This window comes from Lutra lutra, chromosome 1, assembly GCF_902655055.1.
Source record: "Lutra lutra chromosome 1, mLutLut1.2, whole genome shotgun sequence".
Lineage (NCBI taxonomy): Eukaryota > Metazoa > Chordata > Mammalia > Carnivora > Mustelidae > Lutra > Lutra lutra.
Genome location: NC_062278.1, coordinates 57,516,275 through 57,541,882, shown reverse-complemented (window position 1 = coordinate 57,541,882; position 25,608 = coordinate 57,516,275). Strand labels below are relative to the sequence as shown.

General features: G+C 41.8%; 1 protein-coding gene across 1 annotated transcript; it reads left to right on the top strand.

The window, feature by feature from the left end:
• Window positions 1–10,590: 10,590 nt before the first annotated feature.
• Window positions 10,591–21,890, top strand: DPPA2 (developmental pluripotency associated 2). The gene is made up of 7 exons (XM_047723678.1): window positions 10,591–10,623; window positions 12,723–12,870; window positions 15,230–15,390; window positions 15,481–15,534; window positions 16,455–16,716; window positions 18,670–18,865; window positions 21,782–21,890. The coding sequence occupies exons 1-7, from the start codon at window positions 10,591–10,593 to the stop codon at window positions 21,888–21,890; spliced, it is 963 nt and encodes a 320-aa protein (XP_047579634.1).
• Window positions 21,891–25,608: the final 3,718 nt, after the last annotated feature.

Sequence of the window (25,608 nt, the reverse complement as noted above, 5' to 3'; positions counted from 1 at the left end):
AGAACTTGAGTATGGATAGTAGGCTTAGTAAATTGGGAATTTGTACTGCTCAGAACAGAGATAGAAATGTGAGTCCTTTTATTAACTTAGACTGTTTATACATGCATATTTTTTTAAAAAGTCACTTGTTGGGAAGGCAATAATTGTGTAAAGTCATAATTTTTTTTAAATATTTTATTTATTCATTAGAGAGAGAGAGAGTATAGCAGGGGGAGCAGCAGGCAGAGGGAGAGGGAGAAGCAGGCTTCTCACTGAGCAGGGAGCCCAATGTGGGGCTCAGTCCCCGGACCCTGGGATCATGACCTGAGCCGAAGACAGGTGCTTCACTGACTGAGCCACACAGGAGCCTGAAGTCATAATACTTCTAATGAATTACTTTGACTAATTTTTTTTAAGATTTTATTTATTTATTTGACACAGAGCAAGAGATCACAAGTAGGCAGAGAGGCAGGTGGGGGGAAGCAGGCTCCCCACTGAGCAGAGAGCCCTATGTGGGGTTTAATCCCAGGACCCCAAGATCATGACCTGAGCCGAAGGCAAAGGCTTAACCCACTGAGCCACCCAGGCCACCCCTATTTTGCCTAATTTAGTATAAAGCAAGGCCAGAGAAAGCAGAAGGAGAGGGGGAGGACATTATTCTTGGTCTCAACTCCCATACATTATTCTCTCCACGGTCCACCCTGCTTCCACCTGTTTTTAAACTATGGAGATAAATAACATTCTTTTTTTTTAAATGGAGTAGCACGTTTTTGGACACTGATCACAATACCAGCTCACAGAATATATTCACCTACGCTGTAGTAGTCCAGAAATTGTCATATTCAAGAAAAGGCTTGATATTGGCCAGTTCAGCAATGCCTCAGCACAGACCCAATAGAGGGGAAGAAGACTCAAGTGATCACAAACTGTTGACATGGCTAAAAGGATTGTGATAAATAACCTAGCCAAAAAGGCTGCACGATTATTATGTTTATGGAAGAGATTAGGATCAAGAACCATATAGCAGTAATCTTCACTACTGTTATACCACTTCCCAGTCCCAGACCCAAAAGGTCTCTGGTAAGACTGATGATAATAGTTAGTGCTTGGGGGGCCTGGTTGGCTCAGTCAGTAGAGCATGCAACTTTTACTCTTGGGGTTGTTAGTTTGAGCCTCGTGTGGGGTGTAGGTATTACTTAAAAGTAAAATCTTACCAAAAAAAAAAAAAAAGTTAGTGCTGATCAGAAAGAGGGAAGTAGCTCAAGTTTAAGCTTCAAATAGAAAGAAAGTGATGGGTTAAGCCACTTACTGTTTAACAGTCCATAGTTTGGAAAATAGTTTCCCATAAGGCATCTCTCCATTTGCCATAGCTCACTTTTTGCTGGCAAATGTCAACATTTTTCCTAAATTGATTTCTAAGCCAAGTAATTTGGCTCTGTTTTATCCATCGTTGAGTGTAATTATAATTTCAGAGGAAAATATAAAGTGTCGATGTGCTCAGCAGAGGAGTGCCACAACCTATGTAAACCCAATTTCTCTTCCCTTTCTTCAAGACATTAAGGCAAAGGAAGTATCCCATTATAATGTGGTGATCATGCAAAGTACCTTTCAGCTCTGTACTACTGGGAGAATAACTGGTTAGTGGCCCCAACTTTAGCTTCACCACCATGGAGTTCATGCCTCTGCTAAAACTCCTATCTGCTATTCCCAGCCATTAAGTGTAGCAGGAACTCTAAGGCAGCGTCAGTGTTGGGGCTTAGACTTGGGGACTCCTTGTCAGCCTTGCAAAAGCTTTCTTGCAACTGCACTAGTTCAAGACTCTTCCTCCAAGACTGCCTTCTCTCTCCTTCACAGAAGTCAACTTCTTCATGCTCTGACAGCTCTCCTAGCCTCCTGGCTCCTTTCTCCTTTTCCCTCATTGTTCTTTACTACGTGTTCTCTTCCATACCTAATCTTATCTTTGCATTTGCTTCTTGGAGGACATGAACAAAAACATACAGTGCTAGGAGCAGTTGAGAAAATTGATAAGATGAGTTGTTGGAACTGGCTCATTCATCTACTGGTGAGCATAAAAGGACCAATTCTGAATGCTGTGTAAGGGATGGTTAGTCCCTCACACACAGAGGTAGTTGAACTGCTGGAGATTTTAGTGGAGGTGACCTGGAAAAAATGTTCTGGTAGAGAGGAATGTCCTTACAAATGCAATAATTCAACCATTTGGAAAATATAGATGTTAAGAGGTCTACAAATATGGTGGAGTTGGCTGGTTACTGGTAAGTTGTATTATTGCTTATCAATGGGATAATGAAGAACTGAGGGCCTATAACAAGCATTGAAAGACTAAGTGTGAGATGTAAAAGCCAAAGAAGTTCTTGTAGTTACAGAGGTCCATATCTCATATTGTCAGAAGAATAGAGTTGAGCAGCAAACAGAAGCTCTAACAGCTAAAATTGCAGGACTAGGGAGACTTACTATTTTAGCAAAGGCAGGTCTGTTCTGCTAAAGTCAACAACCTGGTTGGGAAAATCTTCGACCCTGACACATTGGGTGGAGACTGTGAAAGAATGCCTCTGAGAGTGCCAACTCTGCAGACCCCCAAAAATTCTCAGAACTCGTGGAAGTGGTCCATGGCTCCCTAGTAAGCAGTAGCACCATCTCTGTGCTGGAGAATGATGCACAGATTTCCTTCCCTTCAAAGATAACAGGTTAACAGATGCCCCCCGCCACCTCAAAAATTCCTCCAAACTCTGCTCCCAACTACAAGGCCAATAACTCAGAGCTAAATTCTAGCATAACCCAGTTAAGGAAGTGATGGGTCTAGCAAGGGAGGGAAGAGAATATACACCAAAGGATCTGCAGACATTAGCCAGCATGTATTGGCAGAAGTTATAAGACTAAATCTTGGATTAGATTTTGAGAGCAATTGATCCAAAGGACTGGAACACAGCACTACTTAAGCAAGAATTCATTGTCATGGAGGATACTTTCTTCTTGCACAGGATTTAACCTCCTAGTAAGGATCTTAGGAGATGGGACAAATTCATTGCTAGGATGATTCTTAGAGGCCCAGAGACAGTGACAACCATCAGTGAGCAAAGTATGAAAGCCCCCGTGGAGGGTAGAGGAGGGAATAAAGAGGAATATAGATGTGCAGGGATGGATAGGTTATGTGAGGCCAGACACCCACTAGAGGCTGGAAGGGCACAGAGGACCTAGCATTCATCAAGACCATAAGAAACAGGACCATAATATCGGTGGTCCTCTGCAGAAACAGGTGATAGTAGGTGAGGCAGCCAAGATCTGGGCTTGCTTATGTCATTATGAATGGTGGGCTCTGAAACAAATGAACTAGATGACGTCACTTAACCAGCAGAAATCAGGAGGCCACAGTAACCAGAAGTGTTGGAGGGCAGCTCAAGGGACTTGACTCTTAGGCAGCTATGGAGATGGTTAACCAAGCCTGGCATCCTTGGGGCAAAGGAGTTGGGCAGCCCACAGGATGCTGCTGCTTTTCCTTCTTCTCCTTCTCCTCCTTCATTTATTTTCTTCTTCTTCTTCTTTAATGTGGAAGTAAATAATTACTCATATTTTAAATTTTTCCCAGTTTTATTGAGCTATAATTGACATACAACATTCTATAAGTTTAGAGTACACAATATATTAATTTGATATATGTATATATTATTTAAAAATTGCTTATCATCTACAATCAAAAGCCAAGAATAGAGGAGTCAAAAGCTGAGGGCAATACCCTAGTAAAAAGTCACCATGTTTTGCTCAGCTCCCAGACCTGAACTGATTTTCAAATCCAGAACCTACTAGGTGAGGACATGGCTTATTTCCTGGAACAAAGGACCCTGTACCATTGTGACAAGTATTTCTTAAAACGATTTCCCAGTTTTCCCCCCAAAGGGATCTACAGCCATTTAACCAAGTTACACTGGAAAAGAGACATGAGAGAAGTGCCTGGGTGGCTCAGTTGTTAAGTATCAGCTTTTTGCTCAGGTCATGATCCCAGGGTCCTTAGATCAAACCCTGCATCAGACTCTCTGCTGGAGGAAGCCTGCTTCTCCCTCACTCACTACCCCCACTTGTGTTCCCTCTCTTGCTGTGTCTCTCTCTGTCAAGTAAATAGACAAAAATCTTATGGGGTGCTTGGGTGGCTCAGTGGGTTAAAGTCTCTGCCTTCAGCTCAGGTTATGATCCCGGGGTCCTGGGATCGAGCCCCGAGTTGGGCTCTCTACTCCGAGGGGAGCCTGCTTCCTCCACTCTCTCCCTGCCTGCCTCTCTGACTACTTGTGGTCTTTGTCTGTCAAATGAATAAATAAAGTATTTTTAAAAAAATCTTTAAAAAAAAAGACATTTTGAGAATTACTGGGCACAGGATCTAAATCAGTATTGATACTCAAAATTATTATCATGACCCCCTACATTTGTTAGATGGGAGGTTTAAAGGAGGCAGGTAACAACTGGAGTCCTGGTTAAAGACTAGCCCAAGGAGACTCACTGGTTTTATGAACACACCCAAGGATCATTTCCCCAGGTCTCTGAATGTATGATTGGAACTGATACACTTCACAGTTGAAGTAACCTTCACATTGGGTGCTTGGCTTATGGGGTAAGAGCTGTTAGTGGGAAGACCCGTTAAAAACTTCTGAAACTGCTTTCTATGACTGATATGCATAAACCCCAAATTGTCTAGTTATGAAACTCATCTTGATGTAGCATATGTAGGGGCCCAGGGCAAGCTGCCCAAAAATGTACCCCAATGGCATATTGATTATTTTAGATTGAAGGTACGTAGGAAACAAGGAGTATAGACACACTCAGACCCTCCTCTGTCCCCATGAAAGCAGGGAACAGATTTCCTATATGGGAAATATTCTCCCTTTACTAAGTAAAAAGACATCCTTATCACCAGACATGGAGAGCTGTAGATATAAACCTTACTACTTTTTCACTAATCTTCTACTTCAGTCCAAATTGCAATTAGAACTCCTTACTAATCAAAGGTCTCAAACACTTGTTTTCTTTATCCTGTCAATTCCTCATAAACTTATTGTCCCTTTTCTAAAATGTATAAAAACTGCCTACGTTAGTCATTTGTTTGGGTCTCAATTTTAAGATTGGATCTCTGTGTGCATATAATAAAATTTTGGTGTTTTTCTCCTGTTAACCTGTCTCATGGAAATTTAATTCTTAGTCCACCTAGAAGATGTTGAAGGGTGGAAGAATTTCTGCCTCCTCTACACATACAATCAGTATTTTATAGCATCAAGAATGGGTTGGCCAGGGATGCTTGGGTGGCACAGTCGGTTAAGTGTCAAGATTCTTGGTTTCAGCTCAGGTTGTTATTTCCCATTGTGGGATCGAGCCCCTCATTGGGCTTCATGCTCCATGCTCTGTGTTATGTATTCAGTGAGGAGTTTTCTTGAGTTTCTCTCTCCCCCTCCCTCTGCCCATCCCCACTGCGTACACAAACACACACTCTCTCTCTAAAATAAATCAATCTTTTTTTTAAGAAATTTATTTATCTATTTATTTATTTGACAGGAAGAGAGAGCACAAGAAGGCAGAGTAGCAGGTATATGGAGAGGGAGAAGCAGGCTTTGGGCTGAGTGAAGAGCCAGATGTGGGGCTGGATCCCAGGACCCTGGGAACATGACCTGAGCCAAAGGCAGTTGCTTAATAAATCTTTAAAAAAAAAAAAAAAAAGAATGGATTGGCTGGGTGATGATATGACCAATTAGAGATTTCAATAACTAATTAGGGTTTAGACAAGAAAAATGGCAATGGCAGTAAGTTGCAAGGGACACAAAGTCCAGCAAAAACTGTATGTGACTGACTCCATAATACTTTGGTGATTTGGGGGCGCCTGGGTGACTCAGTGAGTTAAAGCCTCTGCCTTCGGCTCAGGTCATGATCCCAGGGTCCTGGGATCAAGCCCCACATCTGGGCTCTCTGCTCAGCAGGGAGCCTGCTCCTCACCACCTCCCTTCCCCCAACCCCGCCACCACCTGCCTCTCTGCCTACTTGTAATGTCTGTCTGTCAAATAAATAAATAAAATCTTTAAAAAAAAAAAAAGACTTTGGTGGTTTGGAGTTTAGGGAGTTATGTTTCTGCCCTTAAATCACTGGGTATGATAACACATCTCAAAAAGAGAAAAAAGTCAGTTGACCCTTGAACAGCACAAGGGTTGGGGGCACTACCCCCTACACTATCAAAAATACACGTATAAATTTTGACTCTTCCCAAACTTAACTACAAATAGCCTTACTGATGACATAAACAGCCAACAAACACATAGTTTGTGTGTTATGTGTTTTATGTACTATATTCTTACAATATAGGAAACTAAGGAAAAGAAAATGTTATTAAGAAAATCATAAGGAAAAGGGGCTTCCTGGGTGGCTTAGTAGCTTGAGCATCTGCGTCTTGATTCAGCTCAGGTCTTGATTTCAGGGTCGTAAGTTCAAGCCCCACATTGGGTTCCAGGATGGATATGGAGCCTTTACTTTAAAAAGACCGAAAGAAAAAAAGGAAAGAAGAAAGGAAGGAAGGAAGGAATCGTCTTTCAGTGCAATTTTCATTTTCTTATTCAGAACACTGAAGAACTCAAAAGCTATCCCTTCCACCTGCTAGTGACACCAAACCATACTTTCCAAACTGTTTCTCAGAAACTTAGGGTTCTGTGGGGTGCCTTATGGATTTTTTTTTTTAAACAATGTTTTTTTTTTTTCAAGATTTTATTTATTTATTTGACAGAGAGAGATCACAAGTAGACAGAGAGGCAGGCAGAGAGAGAGACAGAGGGAAGCAGGCTCCCTGCTGAGCAGAGAGCCCGATGCGGGACTCGATCCCAGGACCCTGAGATCATGACCTGAGCCGAAGGCAGCGGCCCAACCCACTGAGCCACCCAGGCGCCCCTTGGATTTTTATTTCCTGATCAGATCTGCCTCACTTTTTTTTTTTTTAAGATATGACGATCTAATTGGCTCTATTAAGAGAGTAGCTTCGCATTTATCTACTATATATGGGTGCTTCATAAACGTTTACTCTTGTAGAGTTGTTCCTCTGATTTAAAAAAAGATTTTGAGGGGCGCCTGGGTGGCTCAGTGGGTTAAAGCCTCTGCCTTCGGCTCAGGTCATGATCCCGGGGTCCTGGGATCGAGCCCCACATCAGGCTAGAGCTCTGTTCAGCGGGGAGCCTGCTTCCTCCTCTCTCTCTCTCTCTCTCTGCCTGCCTGTCTGCCTACTTGTGATCTCTGTCAAATAAATAAATAAAATATTAAAAAAAAAGATTTTGAAAAGCACATATTTAAGAAGCATATACATTTATAAATATTTAGCTTAGAATATACTAAGTAAAATATATTTGAAATAGGTAATACATTTTTACTTAAGAACTATTGTCTGTTATTGGAATGTTAGAACATAAGTGTTCATAAACAATTTTTTGCACATAATTAAGAGCTTTCTTTGAGCCAGGCCCTATCCTAAGCATCAAGAGAAAAGAAGATGAGTGTGAGAACTTCAGAGGGTCACAATCTGGTAGGACAGAGTCACATCAGTCTGCGGTCAGTGTCTACACCATATCCTTCAGGATCTGCATGAAGAGGGGCTTCACTCAAAAGGGAATCAACATGGGATGAGGAGGAAGGTGGAAGCTAATGCAGTCTGTATAGCTAGCACGGATTGAGCCTCTATCCTGAGCCAGACACACAGCAAGGCCATGGCTCTCTGGAGCCGACTGTCTAATTGGGAAGACGAAATTAAACAAGTAAAATCTCATCTATATACAGAATAACACATTCAAAGGTACTCTATGCAAGGAAAGAGTGAGAAAATAACAGGAGCAAAATTTTAAGGGTGACTCCAAGATATTGCTATTGAAGCGTAAAGAACCTGATAGAGGGGCTAATGATCCCTACAACGGCAATAATATTACAATATGAAAATGTATCAAATTAAATGTTGTACACTTTAAATTTACACAGTGTTATGTGTCAAAAACACTTAAATGAAAAAAAAAAGGTTAAAGAATGAGAAGCCAGATGAATGAAGAGAGAGGAAAAAGTGTTTAAAAAAAAAAAAAGCCATCCCCAAATCTCTTCAAACCAATTTACAATAAGTATGGAGGTTAGAAAAATAGGCTAAATGGAGCAACAAATGAAATTAACGAAATCCAGGCAGGAGATGACGGGAAATTCACACAATTCTTTAAACAATAGCAAGAACAGTAACAAAAAAATTCTAAGAAAAATAAAAGATGGAAGGAGAATTTACAGACTGGTATTTCTTTCAAAATAACCCAGGGAAGACGGGACTACGTGGTAGTTTTTTGTTTTGTTTTTGTCTTTTTTTTAAGATTTTATTTTTATTTATTTGGCAGGCAGAGAGGCAGGCAGAGAGAGAGGAGGAAGCAGGCTCCCCGCTGAGCAGAGAGCCCGATGTGGGGCTCGATCCCAGGACCCCGAGATCACTACCCGAGCCGAAGGCAGAGGCCTTAACCCACTGAGCCACCCAGGCGCCCCCTACATGGTAGTTTTGATGAAGTCAGATTGGCTGGATATCAATAGTTGTTGAAACTGGATGATGGATACATGAGGTTTCATGATATTGTCTGCTTTTGCATGTGTTTGAACTTCCCCATAATATAACATTTTCAAAGAGGAGGGAGGAAAATGCAAGAAAATAGATAAAATAATTTATCGTAATAAATGTTAACAGAAAGAAAAATATGGTAATTAAATGCTCTTTCATGCCTGCCTAGCCTGACACAGGTATCAGTTCAGGTTACCGGGTTGGCTACCTCCTAAACCAGCCAGAAAAAGCCCACCAGGTGGGGTCACACCCAGGTGGGTGTAGACGTACTTTCTCTGCGGAATCTCCGCGGGCTGATTTAGTTTCCATCCTGGAGGGGAGGAGCCAGGATTCCAACCATTATCTGTCTAATCCAAATGCATTTGGTCACACCCTGATCTAGTCAGGGTTTCTAGACTTTAGGTGCAAAAAGAATTACCCTAAGGGCTTGTTGAATTCTGAGTCCTGCCCTCAGGGATCCAATTCTGGAGGTCTGGAGTAAAGTCTTATAATCAATCTTTCTTTCTTTCTTTCTTGTTCTCTTTCTTTCTTTTCGAAGATTTTATTTATTTATTTGACAGACAGAGTTCACAAGTGGAAGGGTAGCAGGCAGAGAGAGAGGGGTGGGGGAAGCAGGCTCCCTGCCGAGCAGAGAGCCAGATCCGGGGCTCGATCCCACAACCCTAAGATCATGACCTGAGCTGAAGGCAGAGGCTTAACCCACTGGGCCACCCAGGAGCCCCTACAATTTATTTTTCCAACCAGTTCTTCAGTAAACTGAAGCTGAGCGCTTGCTGATGGCACGCTGAAAGTAGTATATATTAAATTAAACTGATCTGGGCATCCTGGGTCCTGAGACGTGGGACCAGACCGAGGGACCAGATCGAGGGACCAGACCATTTTCCTAGGGACAGAGGAAAGCCCACAGTGAGACCAGTGGATGCTAGTGCTGCCATACTCTAAAGGAAAATATTTATTAGCCCTGGCTCTTTTGAGTGACCTCTGAAAACATCTGTGACTTCTCTAGCCTCATCTTTCCAGTGGTTTCCAAGTGCTTGCAGCTCTGTATTCATTAGTCCACCATTTGCCTTATGGTTTTGGCTTTTGCTGCTCCTATCCTGAACAGCCAAACCCTTCTCTTTAGCCAGCTCACCAGTAAGGCAGATTTAATATTTGTGTTTAGAATTAAATCCAAGAATTTAAATCTAATCTCCCAGTGAATGACACACCCATGAGCATAAATCAGTTATGAAATACCTCTGATTCTTTTTTTTTTCCCCCCTCCATAGTAACATCACTCAATCCATTGCCAATATTGTTCTGGAAATGTTTAAAAAATTTTTTTTAAGATTTTTTTTTTTTTTTGAAAGACAGAGAGGGAACACAAGCAGGGGGAGTGGGAGAGGGAGAAGCAGGTTTCCTGCTGAGAAGAAGCTTGATGGGGGGCTCGATCCCAGGACCCTCGGATCATGACCTGAGCCGAGCGCAGACGCTTAATGACTGAGCCACCCAGACACCCCTAAAAATATTTTTTTATTCATTTGCAACGTGTTACCAAGAATTCGTCATTTTCAGTTTTCTCCCAAGTCTCACCTTAAAGAAATAAAGACAAAAAATCTTTTGTTATTATTATTATTAAGTAAACTCTAAGTTCAATGTGGGCTCAAACTCACAGACTGGGAGATGAAGAGTCTTATGCTCTAGCTACAGGGCCAGCCAGGCGCCCCTAAAAATCTTTATTTTAAAATGTATTAAAATGTATTAGGAGTGATATTAATTACCCAGCATCTCGAATGACATATAATGGACAAGACCTGGTGTAAAGCCGATGACATTGTCACACCGGCAGATACTGCGGGAGGGGAAGAAGAGGAGGAAGGAAAACAGCTCTTCTGGGAAACAGGAAGTAGACAGAGACATTTGCTTATAAAAGGAGAAATCAGGCTGGAAGCCCTCAGGTGAAAAGAAGTGAAGGGCAGATGTCCCGAGGTAGATAGCATTTGCCTTCCTCTGAAAGTTCCCTGAAAATGGCGTACTCAGCTTACGAGAACAATGAGCAGGTAAGTTTAGTTCCAACCGAATCGATTTTCCCCATAGATTTCTCCCATAGATTCCCCATAGATGTTTCAAAGTCTTTCCAGGGTTTGCTTATGTTTCCTTTTTGCCCCAAGTCTTGGCGTCTGTCTGGGTCTAAGAAATTTCTGGTCTTGGAGTCTCTCCTCTTTACAAGTGGATTATTACTTTTCTTGCACGGAGTGTGGCTCTGAGAAAATTTGGGTGAGAGTGAGAAAGTAAAGATTGCCATTCCTAGGCCGAAGTAAGAGATCAATTCTGTAGAAAGACTTAGCTGAGCAAGAGAAAAATGTAAAGAAGTAGAAAGCGACACTAAAAAAGACAGTGAGAAAAGGTAATGTGGGTAAGGTCAGAAAGTAAAGTGACCAGTTTGTTTTCTTTATTCTGGGACTGCCTCCTACTCACAGATATTAAGTATGTGATGATGGTCGAGTCCTACCACTGCCCTGAGCCCCCACTTACCTCTAGAGTGGAGTAATAGTCCCCCGATAATTTTGTATGAATGTGTGCAGGAGTACTTTGTTTGAGTGTTACACAGGGGCGCCTGGCTCAGTCTGTCAGTGGAGCCTGTGTCCCTCGATCTTGGGGTTCTAAGTTCAAACCCCATGCTGGGTGTAGAGATGACTTAAAAATCAAATCTTAAAAAAAAAAAGAAAAAGTTGTACATATGCAGGATCAGAGTATGAGCAGTGGGAAGCCATTTCGGGAGGGAAGTGGGAAAGGAATGGCCCCATCAGATCTTTTCTGAGAAGAAAGTATTGCGATAGGAGTGGAATGGAATGGAGTTTATTTACCTTCGGACTTGGAAGGAACCTTAAGCATATATACTCTGACGTGGTTCATTTAATTTTTGAGACTCAGTTATCGAATTTGTAAAATAGGAAAATGGATAAATTGCCGTGAAGGTGATATGAAGGTTAAATGAGCGAACTACAGAAAGCACCTAGCACAGTACGTGTGTGCTATACAAAACCATGAGGTGTTGGTTCCTTCCTACCTACCCATTCTGTCTTTTGTTAGCTCATTAGAAGAGCTTTGACTGCCCACTTGGTGCTGGGCACTGCATGTGCTGCTGTGATGGCAACAGAGTAAATTCACTCCCCTCTGGTCCTGGAGGTGAAATAAGGCCAGTATGGCAGGAGCTCAGAATGCTCAGGGGTCTTGAGCTGAGTGACAGGCAGAGGTCAGACTCCAGAAGTTTGTAGGTCGCACAAGGGAGTTCTGTCTTTAACCTGAATAGCAATGAGAAGCCATCAAAGCATTTTTCATTTCGTTTTGTTTTGTTTTTTAAAAGCAGGAGAGCAGTCTGCAGAAGGAATGGTTTCAGAATGGAGTTTGGAATGGTAGGAAATTATTGTTTCTACCAATGAGAGTTGATGAGAGCTGGGATTGGGAATCATGGGGAATCATGATAGAAGGTGGGAAGGTAGGAACACATTCCATACAGATTTAGCAGATAAAATGCAAGTATTTGTTTCAGCTGAGGGAGAGGAAGGCCTTGACGGAGGTGGTTTCCCCAAACTCGAGACATAGCCTTTCATTGACATCCACCTATAAATCTACTTTTGTCCATTTCCTCATTGTTTCTCTACCATTTTTTATTTTTAAAAAGATTCTATTATTTATTTGAGAGAAAGAGAGAGTGCAAGCGAGGGAGCAGCAGAGGGAGAGGGAGAAGCCGGCTCTCTGCTGAGTGGGGAGCCTGACACGCAGCTCAGTCCCAGGACCCTGGGATCATAACAGGGGCTGAGGGCAGACACTTAACTGACTGAGCCACCCAGGCACCCATCTTACCATTTTTAAAAATTTAAATTGTTAAAATGTTCTCTGCACCCAACGTGGGACTCAAACTCACAACCTCCAGACCAAGAGTCAACACACCCTATGGACTAAGCTAGCCAGGAAACCCTGTTTCTCTTACTTAATAAAGAGTCTGCTCTTCAACATTAAATTCAAGGAATCACTGTTGAGTCTTCTCTCCAGCCGCCTATTGGTTTCTGAGTTTCTTATTAATTGTGCTTTGAATGTAAGCAGTTTAGTTGTATGGCATCAAATGAGAATCCTCGATGAATCCTTCCCTTTCCAGAATTTCTCTGAGGAGGCAGTAGAGGAAGAAAGTGTGATTCTCACATTGGTTCCAGTGAATGAGGAGCCTAATGAAGAACATCAAATGGAACCAAGTGTTTCTTCAACTTCAGAAATCAGCCTGATGATGCCTGGGTCAAGTGATAAAGGTATGAAGTCGTGGATTGCTCAGTTTGCTGCTTCCCCAGCTCTGGGGAACTCAGGAAAATGATTTCTCTTTCTCTCTCTCTCTCTCTCTCTCTCTTTTTTTTTTTTTAAAGATTTTATTTATTTATTTGACAGAGATCACAAGTAGGCAGAGAGGCAGGCTGAGAGAGAGAGGAAGAAGCAGGCTCCCCGCTGAGCAGAGAGCATGATGCAGGGCTTGATCCCAGGACCCTGAGTTCATGACCTGAGCTGAAGGCAGAGGCTTAACCCACTAAGCCACACAGGTGCCCCTGATTTCTCTTTCTTATCTCTTAACTGTACAACACCAATCTTAAATCTCACCTTGATTACTTGGGTATGAGAGTTCTCAAACTCCCACACTTTTCAGTTGCTAGGCACCATGCCTTGCTTTTAAGACACAAAAAAATGGGCATGTGGAGTGCCTTGGACAGAGTGTGGTTCTTACAGGAAAGGAAAGGAATTCATGATTCCCATCCCATGAACCTCAATCTTGTCTTTGTTTTGGTTGACACATATTTCATACACCTTTTGTAAAGAGAAATGATTTTTTCCAGCTTTGAAATATAATCCATTGGTAACCCTATGTAATCTTAAGGTGTACAGTGTGATGATTGATACACATTTATATTGCCAAATGATTACCCAAATAAGGTTAAATAGCATATCCAGGGTACCTGGGTGGCTTAGTTGTTAAGCACCTGCCTTCGGCTCCAGTCATGATCCCAGGATCCTGGGATTGAGTCCCATGTCGGGCTCCCTGCTCAACTCCTGCTTCTCCCCTCCCACTCCCCCTGCTTGTGTTCCATCTCTTGCTGTGTCTCTCTCTGTCAAATAAATAAATAAAAATCTTTAAAATGAATGAATGAATGAGTAACATATCCATCACCTCACATAGTTCCCTACTCCCACCACATCCTGTGGTGATTAAATATTTGCTCTCAGCAACTTTATTTTATTTTTGAGAGAGAGAGAGAGAGCACGTGCACACATGTGAGTGAGTGCATGTTGAGGGGGATGAGGGCCAGAGGGTGAGGAAGAGAATCTCTTTGTTGTTGTTTGTTTTTTAAATATTTTATTTATTTATTTGTCAGAGAGAGAGCAAGCAAGCCCAGTGCAGGGGGAGTAGCAGGCAGAGGGAGAAGCAGTTTCCCCACTGAGCAAGGACCCTGATATGGGACTTGATCTCAGGACCCTGGGATCATGACCTGAGCTGAAGGCAGACACGTAACCAACTGAGCCACCCAGTTGTCCCAAGAGAGAGAATCTTAAGTAGGCTCCATGCTCAGCACAGGGCGTGATATGGGGCTCAAACTCACGACCTTGAGATCATGACCTGAAACAGAATCAAGTTTTGGTTAAGACACTTAACCTACTGAGCCACTCAGGGACCCCTGCTCTCAGCAACTTTGAAACATACAGCATAATATTGCTAACAGTAGTCACTAAGCTATAAATGAGATCCCCAGAACTTATTCATATAGCTGAAAATTTGTACCCTTTGATCAATATCTCCTCAGATTAGTATTTTGCTTGGTAAATAATTATTGATCAAATATCTAGCAGCTTTTAATGTCATGACCCTTTAAATCTGTTCTTAGTATTTCACATAAGGGCATCAGATCTGTATTTTCAGAATGATTTTATTTTCTGGGCGAAGAACAAGGACTTCAACACATAGTAAATAGTGACAGGTTACACCTGAGGAGAGTGAGGTGAAGTGGGGTGCTGATGAGGAGAAGGAGGTAGGCTGATGGAATGCAGTATTGTTAGTGGCTGGGTGATTTCTGTAGGAACAACTCGTATTTTTGGTCCCAAATCTAGACATTTTGGAGTAGCAATCCAATTTAACGTTCCATGCAGGTGGCTATTCGTGGTTATAAAAAATAAGATTTAGAATTATAAAATGGAGGGGTGCCTGGATGGCTCAGTGGGTTAAGCCTCTGCCTCTGGCTCAGGTCATGATCTCAGGGTCCTGGGATCCAGCCCCACATCAGGCTCTCTGCTCAGCAGGGAACCTGCTTCCCCCTCTCTCTCTGCCTACCTCTGCCTACTTGTGACCTCTCTCTCTCTCTCTTTCTCTCTCTGTTAAATAAATTAAAAAAATCTTTTAAAAAAAAAAGAAAAGAATCCTAAAATGGAGGTTGGATTTCCAGGTCTGCCATTTTAATGGAGATGTGATCTTGGGTAAGTCATTTAATTACAGAATCTGTTACTTGCAGTAGAAGAAAAATATTTGATGTGTGTGTGTATAAGTTGGGTTGTAAGAAATTAGCAAGAACTTTGTTAAATTGTCATCTTAAAAATTAAATTATCACTACTTTGATTTTCTTCTTTTCTCAGTTTGTCATCCTCAGATAAATGAGCAATTCAAGTTTTGTCCAAAACACAGTTGTAATATGCAAGTCCTTCCCTTACCAACCAGTTTGCCTTCATTTAATAAAGTACGTTGGGACACTTTGCGGAACTGGTGCCAACAACTGAATTTGAGTACCGATGGCCGGGTGAGTGCACTGGTGGGAAACTGCTGCACAGAGCAAGTGTGGAAAGCTTTGCCAGTTTGTAATTTTCATTTCCCCTTTTAATGTCCTTAGAAAATAGAGGTTTATATGAGGCTCCAGAAACATGCTTACCCTGAAATAAACCAGGTGAGTAAGGAGTGTGGTGAGAATGGAAAGGTGAGTTCTGATTCTGAATTGTTCCTTCTATTCCACCATTTCTATAAATGTTGTATCTCTGAGGCAAGATTTCTCAACCAGGGCTGTTGACATTTTGGATAAAGAAGATGTTGTATATATAATACAAAGGAATATTATTCAGCCATAAAAAGAAAAAAAATCTTTGCCATTTATGACAATATGGATTGACCTACAGGGTATTCAGATAAGTCAGAGAGACAAATATATGATTTCACTTATATGTGGAATCTAAAAACAAACAAAACAGAAGCAAAGTCACAGAAACAGGGAATGATCTGGAGGTTGCCTGATGGAGAGGTTTGGGGGGATGGACAGAATAAGGGATAGGAATTAAAAGATACTAACTTCCAGTTATAAAGTAGATAAGACATTGGGGATGCAGTGTACAGCATAGGGAATATAGTCAGTCATATTATAACAACTTTGTATGGTGACGGATGGTAGCTAGACTTACAGTGATCACTTGGTAATGTATATAAATGTTGAATCAGTATGTTTTACACCCAAAACTAATAAATACCGTATGTGAACTATACTTCAATTAAAAAAAAAGACTATGGACATTTTGGACCAAATACCTTGTTTTGGTTGGGGTGGGGGGGTTGTCTCATGCATTTTAGGCCTAAATCCCTGGCCTCTACTCACTAAAATGTCAGGGGCAATGTCTTTTGCTTGCCCTACTCCCATACCCCCAGTTTTAATAATTAGAAATTTCTCTTAGTTGCTCGAAGGGAACTAATAATCTTAAGTATTTCCTACACTTAACACATATGGGTCAATGTGTAAAAAATGATAAAATTGACACAAAACACAAAAGTCTTCAGGCCAGTAGCACTTCTCTGAAACCTCACCATGAATCCCATTTGCAGAATATTCCTGAAACATCACAAGAAGCTAAATCGCAGTCATGTTCAAGGAAAGGCAAGACGGTGGCCGAGAAAGCGAGGCTTTGGAAAAGTTGTAAGAAGAGTGAGAGAGAGGAGGGGATTAACACAGTCGAGGTGGTAACATCAGCGCAGGAAGGCATGTTGGCAGCATGGTCAAGAATTGCTGCGAGGGCCAGTCAGTCCAAGTCTGTGAATTCACGATCCATTCCTGCTTCTGTTGAGACCTTTCTGCTGCAAGCCTCTGGTAAGATCACCTTAAAAGAGTGAGCACTGGGTGGGGCTGGCTGGCTCAGTCCGTAGAGCATGCAAACTCTAGATCTCATGGATCATGAGCTCAAGCCCCACGTTGCGTACGGAGCCTACTTCAGAAAAAAAGACTGAGGAGTATTCCAGAGAAAGAAGTCCTCCACTGAAAGGCATTAAAAGGGAAAGAGCTAAAATACTGTAGATTGGATAGGAGGTTTACATAGGAATTATCCTTTCATTGACAGGTAGTCGAGTTTTGCATGGACCAATGTCTAAGCTAGGTGATTGAGTGGTGACCCTTTTTCATCATAGCAAAAATTCATGGTGGGAAGAAAGCATAATCTGATAATGTGGTCAACCACAGTCTGAGGACTTCCCCTTTCTCTCCCTCCTTCAAGGCTATTGTAATACTCAATGAGCGTGTGGGTGTGAGAACTGAACAACTTCTGTTCAAATCCTTACTTCCTAGGCCTCTGGCACTGGCGCTTTAGTTTAAGCCTTGGTATCCTGATTTACACAGTGATGGTGGCAACTATTGTGCTTCATAGAATGATTTTGAGACTTAGAAGATACAATTTGGCACTTTAAAAGCCCTCCTAAGGGATCTGGGGAGTAACTTAGCCCCACTTTGGGCCAGCTCTGGCTCCTGAATGTCATATTTCTGTTTTCATCTCCTGTAGACACCATCTCAGGCCAGCGCAAGGTCCCCTTCCTTCTCTTTGGCTTGAATTCTTTCCTGCTCTTCACCCCATTACCAGAAGTGATCTCGATTTTTTTATATGCAGGGCTGATGTTCACTCACAAGAAATCCAGCCAGAGGGAAGACAGGGAGTGGAAATGGGCCTGCTGTCTGCTCCCCACGCTGCACCCCCTTCTGTGAGAGCAGTGGGCAACTCTTGCTTATTTGCACAAGCACTGTGCAGTCCCGGAGCTGTTTCTGGAGGACCGAGGTCCCAGAGAAGACCGCTCTTTCCGATTTTCGTTAATGTGCCGAATGAGCTAGTAGCATCCCACATATGCTAAATCAGCCTTTTAGTTCCTCTTCATTCATCAGTTATTAAGCACCTACTGTGATCCATGAGTGTGCCTAGCCTCCAGCTGCACTGTGCTAAACACACACAGTTTCTCCTCCTGTCTTAGAATGGAGAGAGATTTTACAGCTATGTAAGCCCCCAGTGACTGTTCCTTTCTCTCAGTTTCATACGTTTGATATCTGTAGGACTTTGCTTTCTCTCAAATATCCCATCTTCCCAATTAGATTGTTCCTTAGGCTTTTATTTATTTATTTTTAAGATTTTATTTGAGAGAGTGAGAGTGTTGCACACACACAGACTCAGAAGCAAGGTGGGAGTTGGGAAGGAGGGAGAAGGGGCAGAGGGAGAGAGAGAAGCAGACTCCCTGTTGAGCAGATAGAGGGCGCCATCCCAGGACCCTGGGATCAAGACCTGAGCCGAAGTCAGAGGCCTAACGGACTGAGCCACTCGGGCACCCTGTTCCTTAGACTCGGTTAAACTGAGATCCTTTTGCCTGTTTGTGTAGTTGAGGCAATGTAATGTAATGGTTGGGCAAATGGGCTATGAATCAGAATATCTTATCCATGTCTTGATCTGGGAAAGTTACGATATTTAACATAAGCTATGCTACCTGACCTGCAAATAAAAGTAAAAGGTAAATATTAATAATGCTCTTAAGAATAAATGTATTCATCCATGTAAACCACTTAGCAAAATCTTAGAGACAGAGCAACCATTCCCAAAATTGTTACCTCTTGCACTATGTAATTTGTGAAGTCAGATTGTAGTATCTTTGGTGTACATTTTTCTTACTTTTCGTTCAGTTGATTGATCAAGAGAATATAAGAGTAGAACTGAGAGTGACTTGCTGAGAGGTTGGGTTAGGGCGCTCTCACTTGATTTTTGCTGTTTGTGTTTGCTTCCCTTTCTCTGCTCAGGTGTCCGGTGGTGTGTGGTCCATGGCAGACCTCTCTTGGCAGACACACAAGGTTGGGTTCGCCTGCAGTTTCATGCAGGTCAGGCCTGGGTGCCTGACACTCCCAAAAGGATGATCTCTCTCTTCCTGTTACCCGCCTGCACTTTCCCACCCCCAGGCCTAGAAGACAACATGTTATGTCCTGAATGTGTGAAGAGGTAACCCTTAAGTATTTTTCTAAGTGTGGCACACAGCAAAGGAGATGTCTGGATAGGTTTTTGAAAAATTTAGTAGGAGAATGCAGAAGGCAGTGTGCTGTTTTCTTAATTTGCCATATAGATCAGGCAAAAATAGGAAGCAGAAAACGTAGTGGTGGATTAGAACTCAGATAAATGTGGCTTCTTAGAAACTTTAACAAAGTATCCAAGTTAGGACCTTAACTGCCTCCATTTTAGAGACATGTTTTAAGAGAAAATAAATAAATAAATAAAAGACTTGGAGTTCAAATACAAGATTCTTTCCTGGGGATACACAAATTAGAAAGATAAAATCCATGTAGCACTCGAGAACGAAAAGGAGTAGGAGATGCTGTGAAAATGTAGGGGTAGTACCTACATTGGGGTAGCTTAGAGAAACTTCCCAAAGGATTAATGTACTGAGAGAAGGTTTACCATTTGGAAGGTAATAATTAGGGTGGCCTAACTAGTGGAAACAGCCCATACAGATGCATGGAAGTCAAAGAATATGACATACTTAGAAATTGCAAATAGGTCAATATGTCTGAAGCTTATACTGACAAGTGGGAAAAGGGAGGAGCAGACCAAGTTTTATATCTATATAAAAGTTCTTTTTTTCCCACAGTTTTCTTTTTTTTTTCCTTTTTTTTTTTTAAAGATTTTATTTATTTATTTGACAGAGAGAGATCACAAGTAGACGGAGAGGCAGGCAGAGAGAGAGAGAGAGGGAAGCAGGCTCCCTGCTCAGCAGAGAGCCCGATGCGGGCCTCGATCCCAGGACCCTGAGATCATGACCTGAGCCGAAGGCAGCGGCTCAACCCACTGAGCCACCCAGGCGCCCCACAAGTTTTCTATCTATATAAAAGTTCTCTCTCTCTCTCTCTCTTTAAAAAAAAAAAAAAAAAAAAAAAGATTCATTTGTCAGAGCACAAGCAGGGAGAATGGAGGGAGAAGGAGAAACCAGGCTCCCTCCTGAACAAGGACCCCTGTGCAGGATTGGATTCCATGACCCTGAGATCATGATCTGAGCTGAAGGTAGACGCTTAACCGACTGAGCCACCCAGGCGTCCCTAAAAGGTCTCATATCCTGTGGCACTTAATTTCTTACTCACTTAGGGACATGGACTCCTTTGAGAATATAACTGTATACTCACCATCCAGGGAAATTTACACTGAGCATACACATAAGCTCTGCTTCAGATTTTATATAGACCATAGCACTCCTGATGTTTGAATACAAAATTCAGCTTTTGACAATGGAATTGGGTGAGGTAATATGAGAGTGGAGGAAACCTAGGGCTCTTTTAAATGAAGTGGATTGAAATCTTGCAACAGAAACTAAATTTGAAGGTAAGAGATTAATAATTCTGGAAAGATGCAATCTATGAGCTTGGCAAAGAATTTAAAGAGGAATGGAACAAATTTAAGAGATGTAGGAGTACAGGGAACAGTTGTTAACTTATTAGATGGAAAGGTAGAGTGCAGTTCAGTGGCCAGGAATGTGATACATGCTGGCCAGGAGTCTAGAATTCTGGGAGAAGTATAGGGTGTAGAGAAGCATAGTTGGGAATCTATCCTATAAATTGCCCATAGGATTATGATATCTGTAGGAAAGAACCTAAGAGAGGAAAGAGGAAAGAACCTAAGAGAGAATCAGCATATCAGTGGCAGGTGAGAAATGGAGACTGAAAACGTACAGGTAGAGGCTGAAATAGAAGTGGAAAAAGGAAGCAGTGGGCAGAGTTTCAGAGGGAAGTGGTTGGCAGTGAGATGGCCATGTAAGACTATGGTTAATGCAGTGCTGTTAGGAATGTCAGTTTAGGACACCATTGGTGGTCTTTTGGAGAGTATGTTGAGAGGGGCAGTAGAAATAGAGTAGGTTAGGTTTTTTTGTTTTGCTTTGTTTTTTTAAAGATCTTATTTATTTGACAGATCACAGGTAGGCAGAGAGGCAGGCGGGGTGGGGTGGGGTGAGGCACCCTGCTGAGCAAAGCTGATGTGGGGTTCCATCCCAGGCCCCAGGATCATGACCCGAGCCAAAGGCAGAGGCTTTAACCCACTGAGTCACCCAGGTGCCCCTTGTGGTTTTTTTTTTTTTTTTTTTTTTTTTTGACAGCGAGAGGGAACACAAGCAGGGAATGGGAGAGGGAGAAGCAGGCTTTCCGCTGAGCAGGGAGTCCAATGCAGGGCTTCATCCCAGGACCCTGGGATCATGACCTGAGCCAAAGGCAGACGCTTAATGACTGAGCCCCCCAGGCACCCCAGAATAGGGTTGTTTTAAGTTGGGAGTAGAACATGTGAAAAACTAGGAGCAGAACATACTTAATAATTTGTTCTGCATGAGTGAAGAATGAGATAGTAGTTGAGGCAGAAATATTAAGGGAGCTTTTTGCTTCCGTCCGTCCTTCTTTTCTCCCTTCCTTGCTTTTTTCTTTTCTTGTTTCTTTCTAGTGATAAATGGGAAAACCATGATTGAGTACGAAGAGAGAAGGGATGTGGGAAGAAGCTGCAGGAAGAAAAGGGAAAGTGTAAATATAAAGGAAGTGGCGCTGGGGTGCCTGGTTGGTTCAGTTGGTAGAGTGTGCTGCTCTTGATCTTGGAGGTCATGAGGTTCAACCCTGTGTTGGGTGTAGAGATTACTTACAAATGAGTAAACAAATGTTGAAAATAAGTAAAGGAAGTGGAACCGATTGGAGAAAAAGAAGAAGAGCCTGATACTAAGTGCAATCCAGTTCCCTTTCTTTACCACATAAAGTATTTTTACCCACTGTTCTTAGGTGGTGAGGCAAGCTACTAAGGAACTCCAGAAGTGGATTCCACATTTATTGTACTTGGTATGGGATGGTCTGTCTTATTCTTAAGAGTTTTTCCAAAATTCTTTACTAAATTTCTTTACAGAAATAAGAAGATGATGAAAAGATTAATTGCGCTGGGGAAGGAAAAGCGACCTCGTTTGAATAGACCAACATCATTCCCTTTGGATGGGCCATATCTTAATAAAGAATAAGTGGTGGAGAGCCCACAGCTACCATTGACTTGCCTCCCAGTGACTGGTTGCTGCGCTCTGTCCTAGCCGGCCTTAGTGTTTGTTGCTCGATAGGTTGAGTACAGATGGAACTGTCCGGATTCTATACTTGACATCTGACAAAAAGTGACTGCTACTGCTGCTTTGAGCATTTGGTTCTATAGAATATAAACCAGTTCTGCTTTAATTAATAAATTTTTTAAAGTTTTGGGTTTTCAGAAAAATTGAGCAGAAAGCACAGAGCTCTGAAATACTGCTCCAGCCCTTTCCCCTACTGTTAGCAGCCTGCACCAGAGTGGTACAGTTGTTAAACCTACGTTGACGATCGTTACCACCCAAAGCCCATAGTTCACAACAGGTTCACTTTTTGTGTCATATAGTCTAGGGCCTTGACAAGTAGATCATGACTGCCTACATCATCACCATCACAGTGTCATCAAAATAGCTTCCCTGCTCTAAAATTTTCACATTCCATCTGTTCAACATGCTTGTAGCTCCTGATCACTCTGTAGCTTTGCCTTTTCTAGAATGTCATATATTTGGAATCATATGGTAGCCCTTTCAGACTAATTTCACAGCAATATGCATTTTTTTTTTAAGAGTATTTATTTATTTATTTGACAGACAGAAATCACAAGTAGGCAGAGAGGCAGGCAGAGAGAGAGGAGGAAGCAGGCTCCCCACTGAGAAGAGAGCCCGATGCGGGGCTCGATCCCAGGACCCTGGGATCATGACCTGAGCCGAAGGCAGAGGCTTTAACCCACTGAGCCACCCAGGTGCCCCATCACAGCAATATGCATTTAAGATTCCACCTATTCATGGCTTAGTATTCCACTTCTTAGTGCTAAATAGCCCATTGCCTGCATGTTCCTCAGTTTATTCATTCACATATTAAGTCATCCAGGCTGCTTCCATCTTTTAGCAATTATTAGTAAAGCTGCCGTAAACATCTGTGTGTAGGTTGTCTCAGCATACATTTCAGCTTAGGTAACTACCAGGGATCATGATTGCTGGATCATGGGGTAAAAGTGTGTTCAGTTTTAGAAGAAACTGGAGATGTGTCTCCCAGAGGGGCTGGTATTTTGCATTCCCACCAGCAATGATTGAGGGTTCTCATTGCTCCAGTTCCTTACCAGCATTTGGTGGTGTCAGTGCTCTAGATCTTGGCTGTCCTAATGGGTGTGTGGAAACATCTCTTCTTAATTTGCAGTTCCCCAGTAACCTGAAATGTGTCGTATATCATATGCTTATTTGTCATCTGTATATCTGGTAAAGTAGCCAGGTTTTTTGCCTATTTTTTCATCAGGTTCATTTTCTTATTGTTGGGTTATTTTATATTTTGAGTGAATATATTTATTGGATAAGTCTTAAGATGTTTTTCCTAGTCTGTGGCTTGTCTTACTCTCTTGATCAATTTGTATGTTTAGATCACTGACACTGATATAAATGGCTTAATATCTGTATTTGCTTTCAATGCCCTTTTTTATGTATTGCAAGTTTTTTTGTTTTTTTTTTTTAAAGATTTTATTTATTTATTTGACAGAGAGAGATCACAAGTAGACGGAGAGGCAGGCAGAGAGAGAGAGAGAGGGAAGCAGGCCTCTTGCTGAGCAGAGAGCCCGATATGGGACCCGATCCCAGGACCCTGAGATCATGACCTGAGCCGAAGGCAGCAGCTTAACCCACTGAGCCACCCAGGTGCCCCTGTATTACAAGTTTTTAATCAACAAGCTCTTAAGGCTATATGGCTACCGTTAAAATCTTTTTAAAAATTGAAGTATGGTTGATAGAATACTACATTAGTTTCAGGTGCACAACATAGTAATTTGACATTATATACGTTAGAAAATGCTCACTAGGATAAGTTACAAAATGCTCATTTGTCACCATTCAGGGTTATTTTAATATTACTGATTATATTACCTAGGCTGTACTTCTTATTCCTATGACTTATTATTTTTTTTTAATAACTGAAAGTTTATACCTCTTTTTTAAAGATTTTTTTTCTTATTTGACAGAAATCACAAGTAGGCAGAGAGGCAGACAGAGAGGAGGAAACAGGCTCCCTGCTAAGGCTCTGTGGGGCTTGATCCCAGGACCCTGAGATCATGACCTGAGCTGAAGGCAAAGGCTTAACCCACTGAGCCACCCAGGTGCCCTGAAAGTTCGTACCTCTTAATATCCCCAAATCCTTTCATTTTGCCCATCCTCCTACCCCCTTCCCTCTGGCAAACACCAGTTCTCTGTTTTTTTTGTTTTGTTTTTTTAGATTCTGTATGTAAGGGAAATTATATGGTAGTTGTCCTCTGTTACTTAGCACAATACCTTGTAGGTCCATATATCCTGCAATGGCTAGATATTTTTTATGGCTGAGTAATACTTCATTGTATATATACACATGACATCTTTATCCATTCATCTATCAGTGGACACTTGGGCTGCTTCCATATCTTGGCTGTTGTACAATGAACGTAAGGCTGGATGTATCTTTTTGAATTATTGCTTCCATTTTCTCTGGATAAGTACCCAGAAGTGTAATTGCCAGATTATATGGTAGTTCTGTTTTTAGTTTTTTTTGTGGAAGCTTCCTATTGTTTTCCACAGCAGCTGCAACAATTTACATTCCTAGCAACTTACTAAATAAGCCAAAATCCAAAACACTATATAATCCAATATACCTTCAACAAAATGCAAACTGAATTCAATAGCATATTAAAAGGATTATATACTACACCCAAGTGGGATTTATCCCTGCATTTAAGGGTGGTTTGACTTAAGAAAAATCAATGTAATATGCCTATTAATAGAATGAAGAAGAAAAATACCTCAAAAAAGGCATTTATCAAAAGCCAAAACCCCTTTGTGATGAAAACATTAAACAAGGAATAGAAGGGCACTTCCTCAACATTATAGGGGCCATATAGGAAAAGCCTACAACCAATGTACTCTGTGGTAAAAGGCAGAAAGTTTTTCTAAAGTTAGGAGAAAGATGAGAATGCCTGTTGTCACCACCTCGATTCAATATAGTACTGGGATTTCTAGCCAGAGAAAATTAGACAAGAGAAAAAGTCCTCTACATTGGAAAGGCAGAAGTAAAGCTACACACAGGTTATTCAGAAAAATCATTCCTCAAAAACCTGTTAAAGCTAATTAACAAATAGAGCAAATTTTTCAGAATATAAAATCATCACAAAATATCGGTTGTATTTTTTAAACATTTTATTTTATAATACAGAGTGAGAAGGAGCAGAGGGAGAGGAAGAGAAAATTCCATGCAGATTACAACCAGAGCACAGAGTCCAAGGTGAGGCTCGATCCCAGGACCCTGAGATCATGACCTTCATTGAAATCAAGAACCAGACGCTTACCCGACAGAGCCACCCAGGTGCCCCAATACCAGTTGTATTTCTTATATATTAGCAGTGATGACCTGAAGAGGAAATTAAAATGATTCTATTAACAGTAGTATCAAAAATAGTATAAAGTAGGGGCACCTGGGTGGTTCAGTGGGTTTAGGCCTCTGCCTTCGGATCAGGTCATGATCTCAGGGTCCTGGGATCGAGCCCCACATCGGGCTCTCTGCTCAGCGGGGAGCCTGCTTCTCCCTCTCTCTATGCTTGTCTCTCTGCCTACTTGTGATCTCTGTCAAATAAATAAAGTATTTAAAAAAATAGTATAAAGTAAGGGATAAACTTGAGGT

Excerpts from the sequence above, each read along its gene's own strand:
- DPPA2 (XM_047723678.1), top strand. The coding sequence starts at position 10,591 with ATGGCGTACTCAGCTTACGAGAACAATGAGCAG. Across the intron at positions 15,391-15,480 it reads ATTTGAGTACCGATGGCCGG|AAAATAGAGGTTTATATGAG; the intron begins GTGAGTGCACTG and ends TAATGTCCTTAG. Across the intron at positions 16,717-18,669 it reads CTTTCTGCTGCAAGCCTCTG|GTGTCCGGTGGTGTGTGGTC; the intron begins GTAAGATCACCT and ends TTCTCTGCTCAG.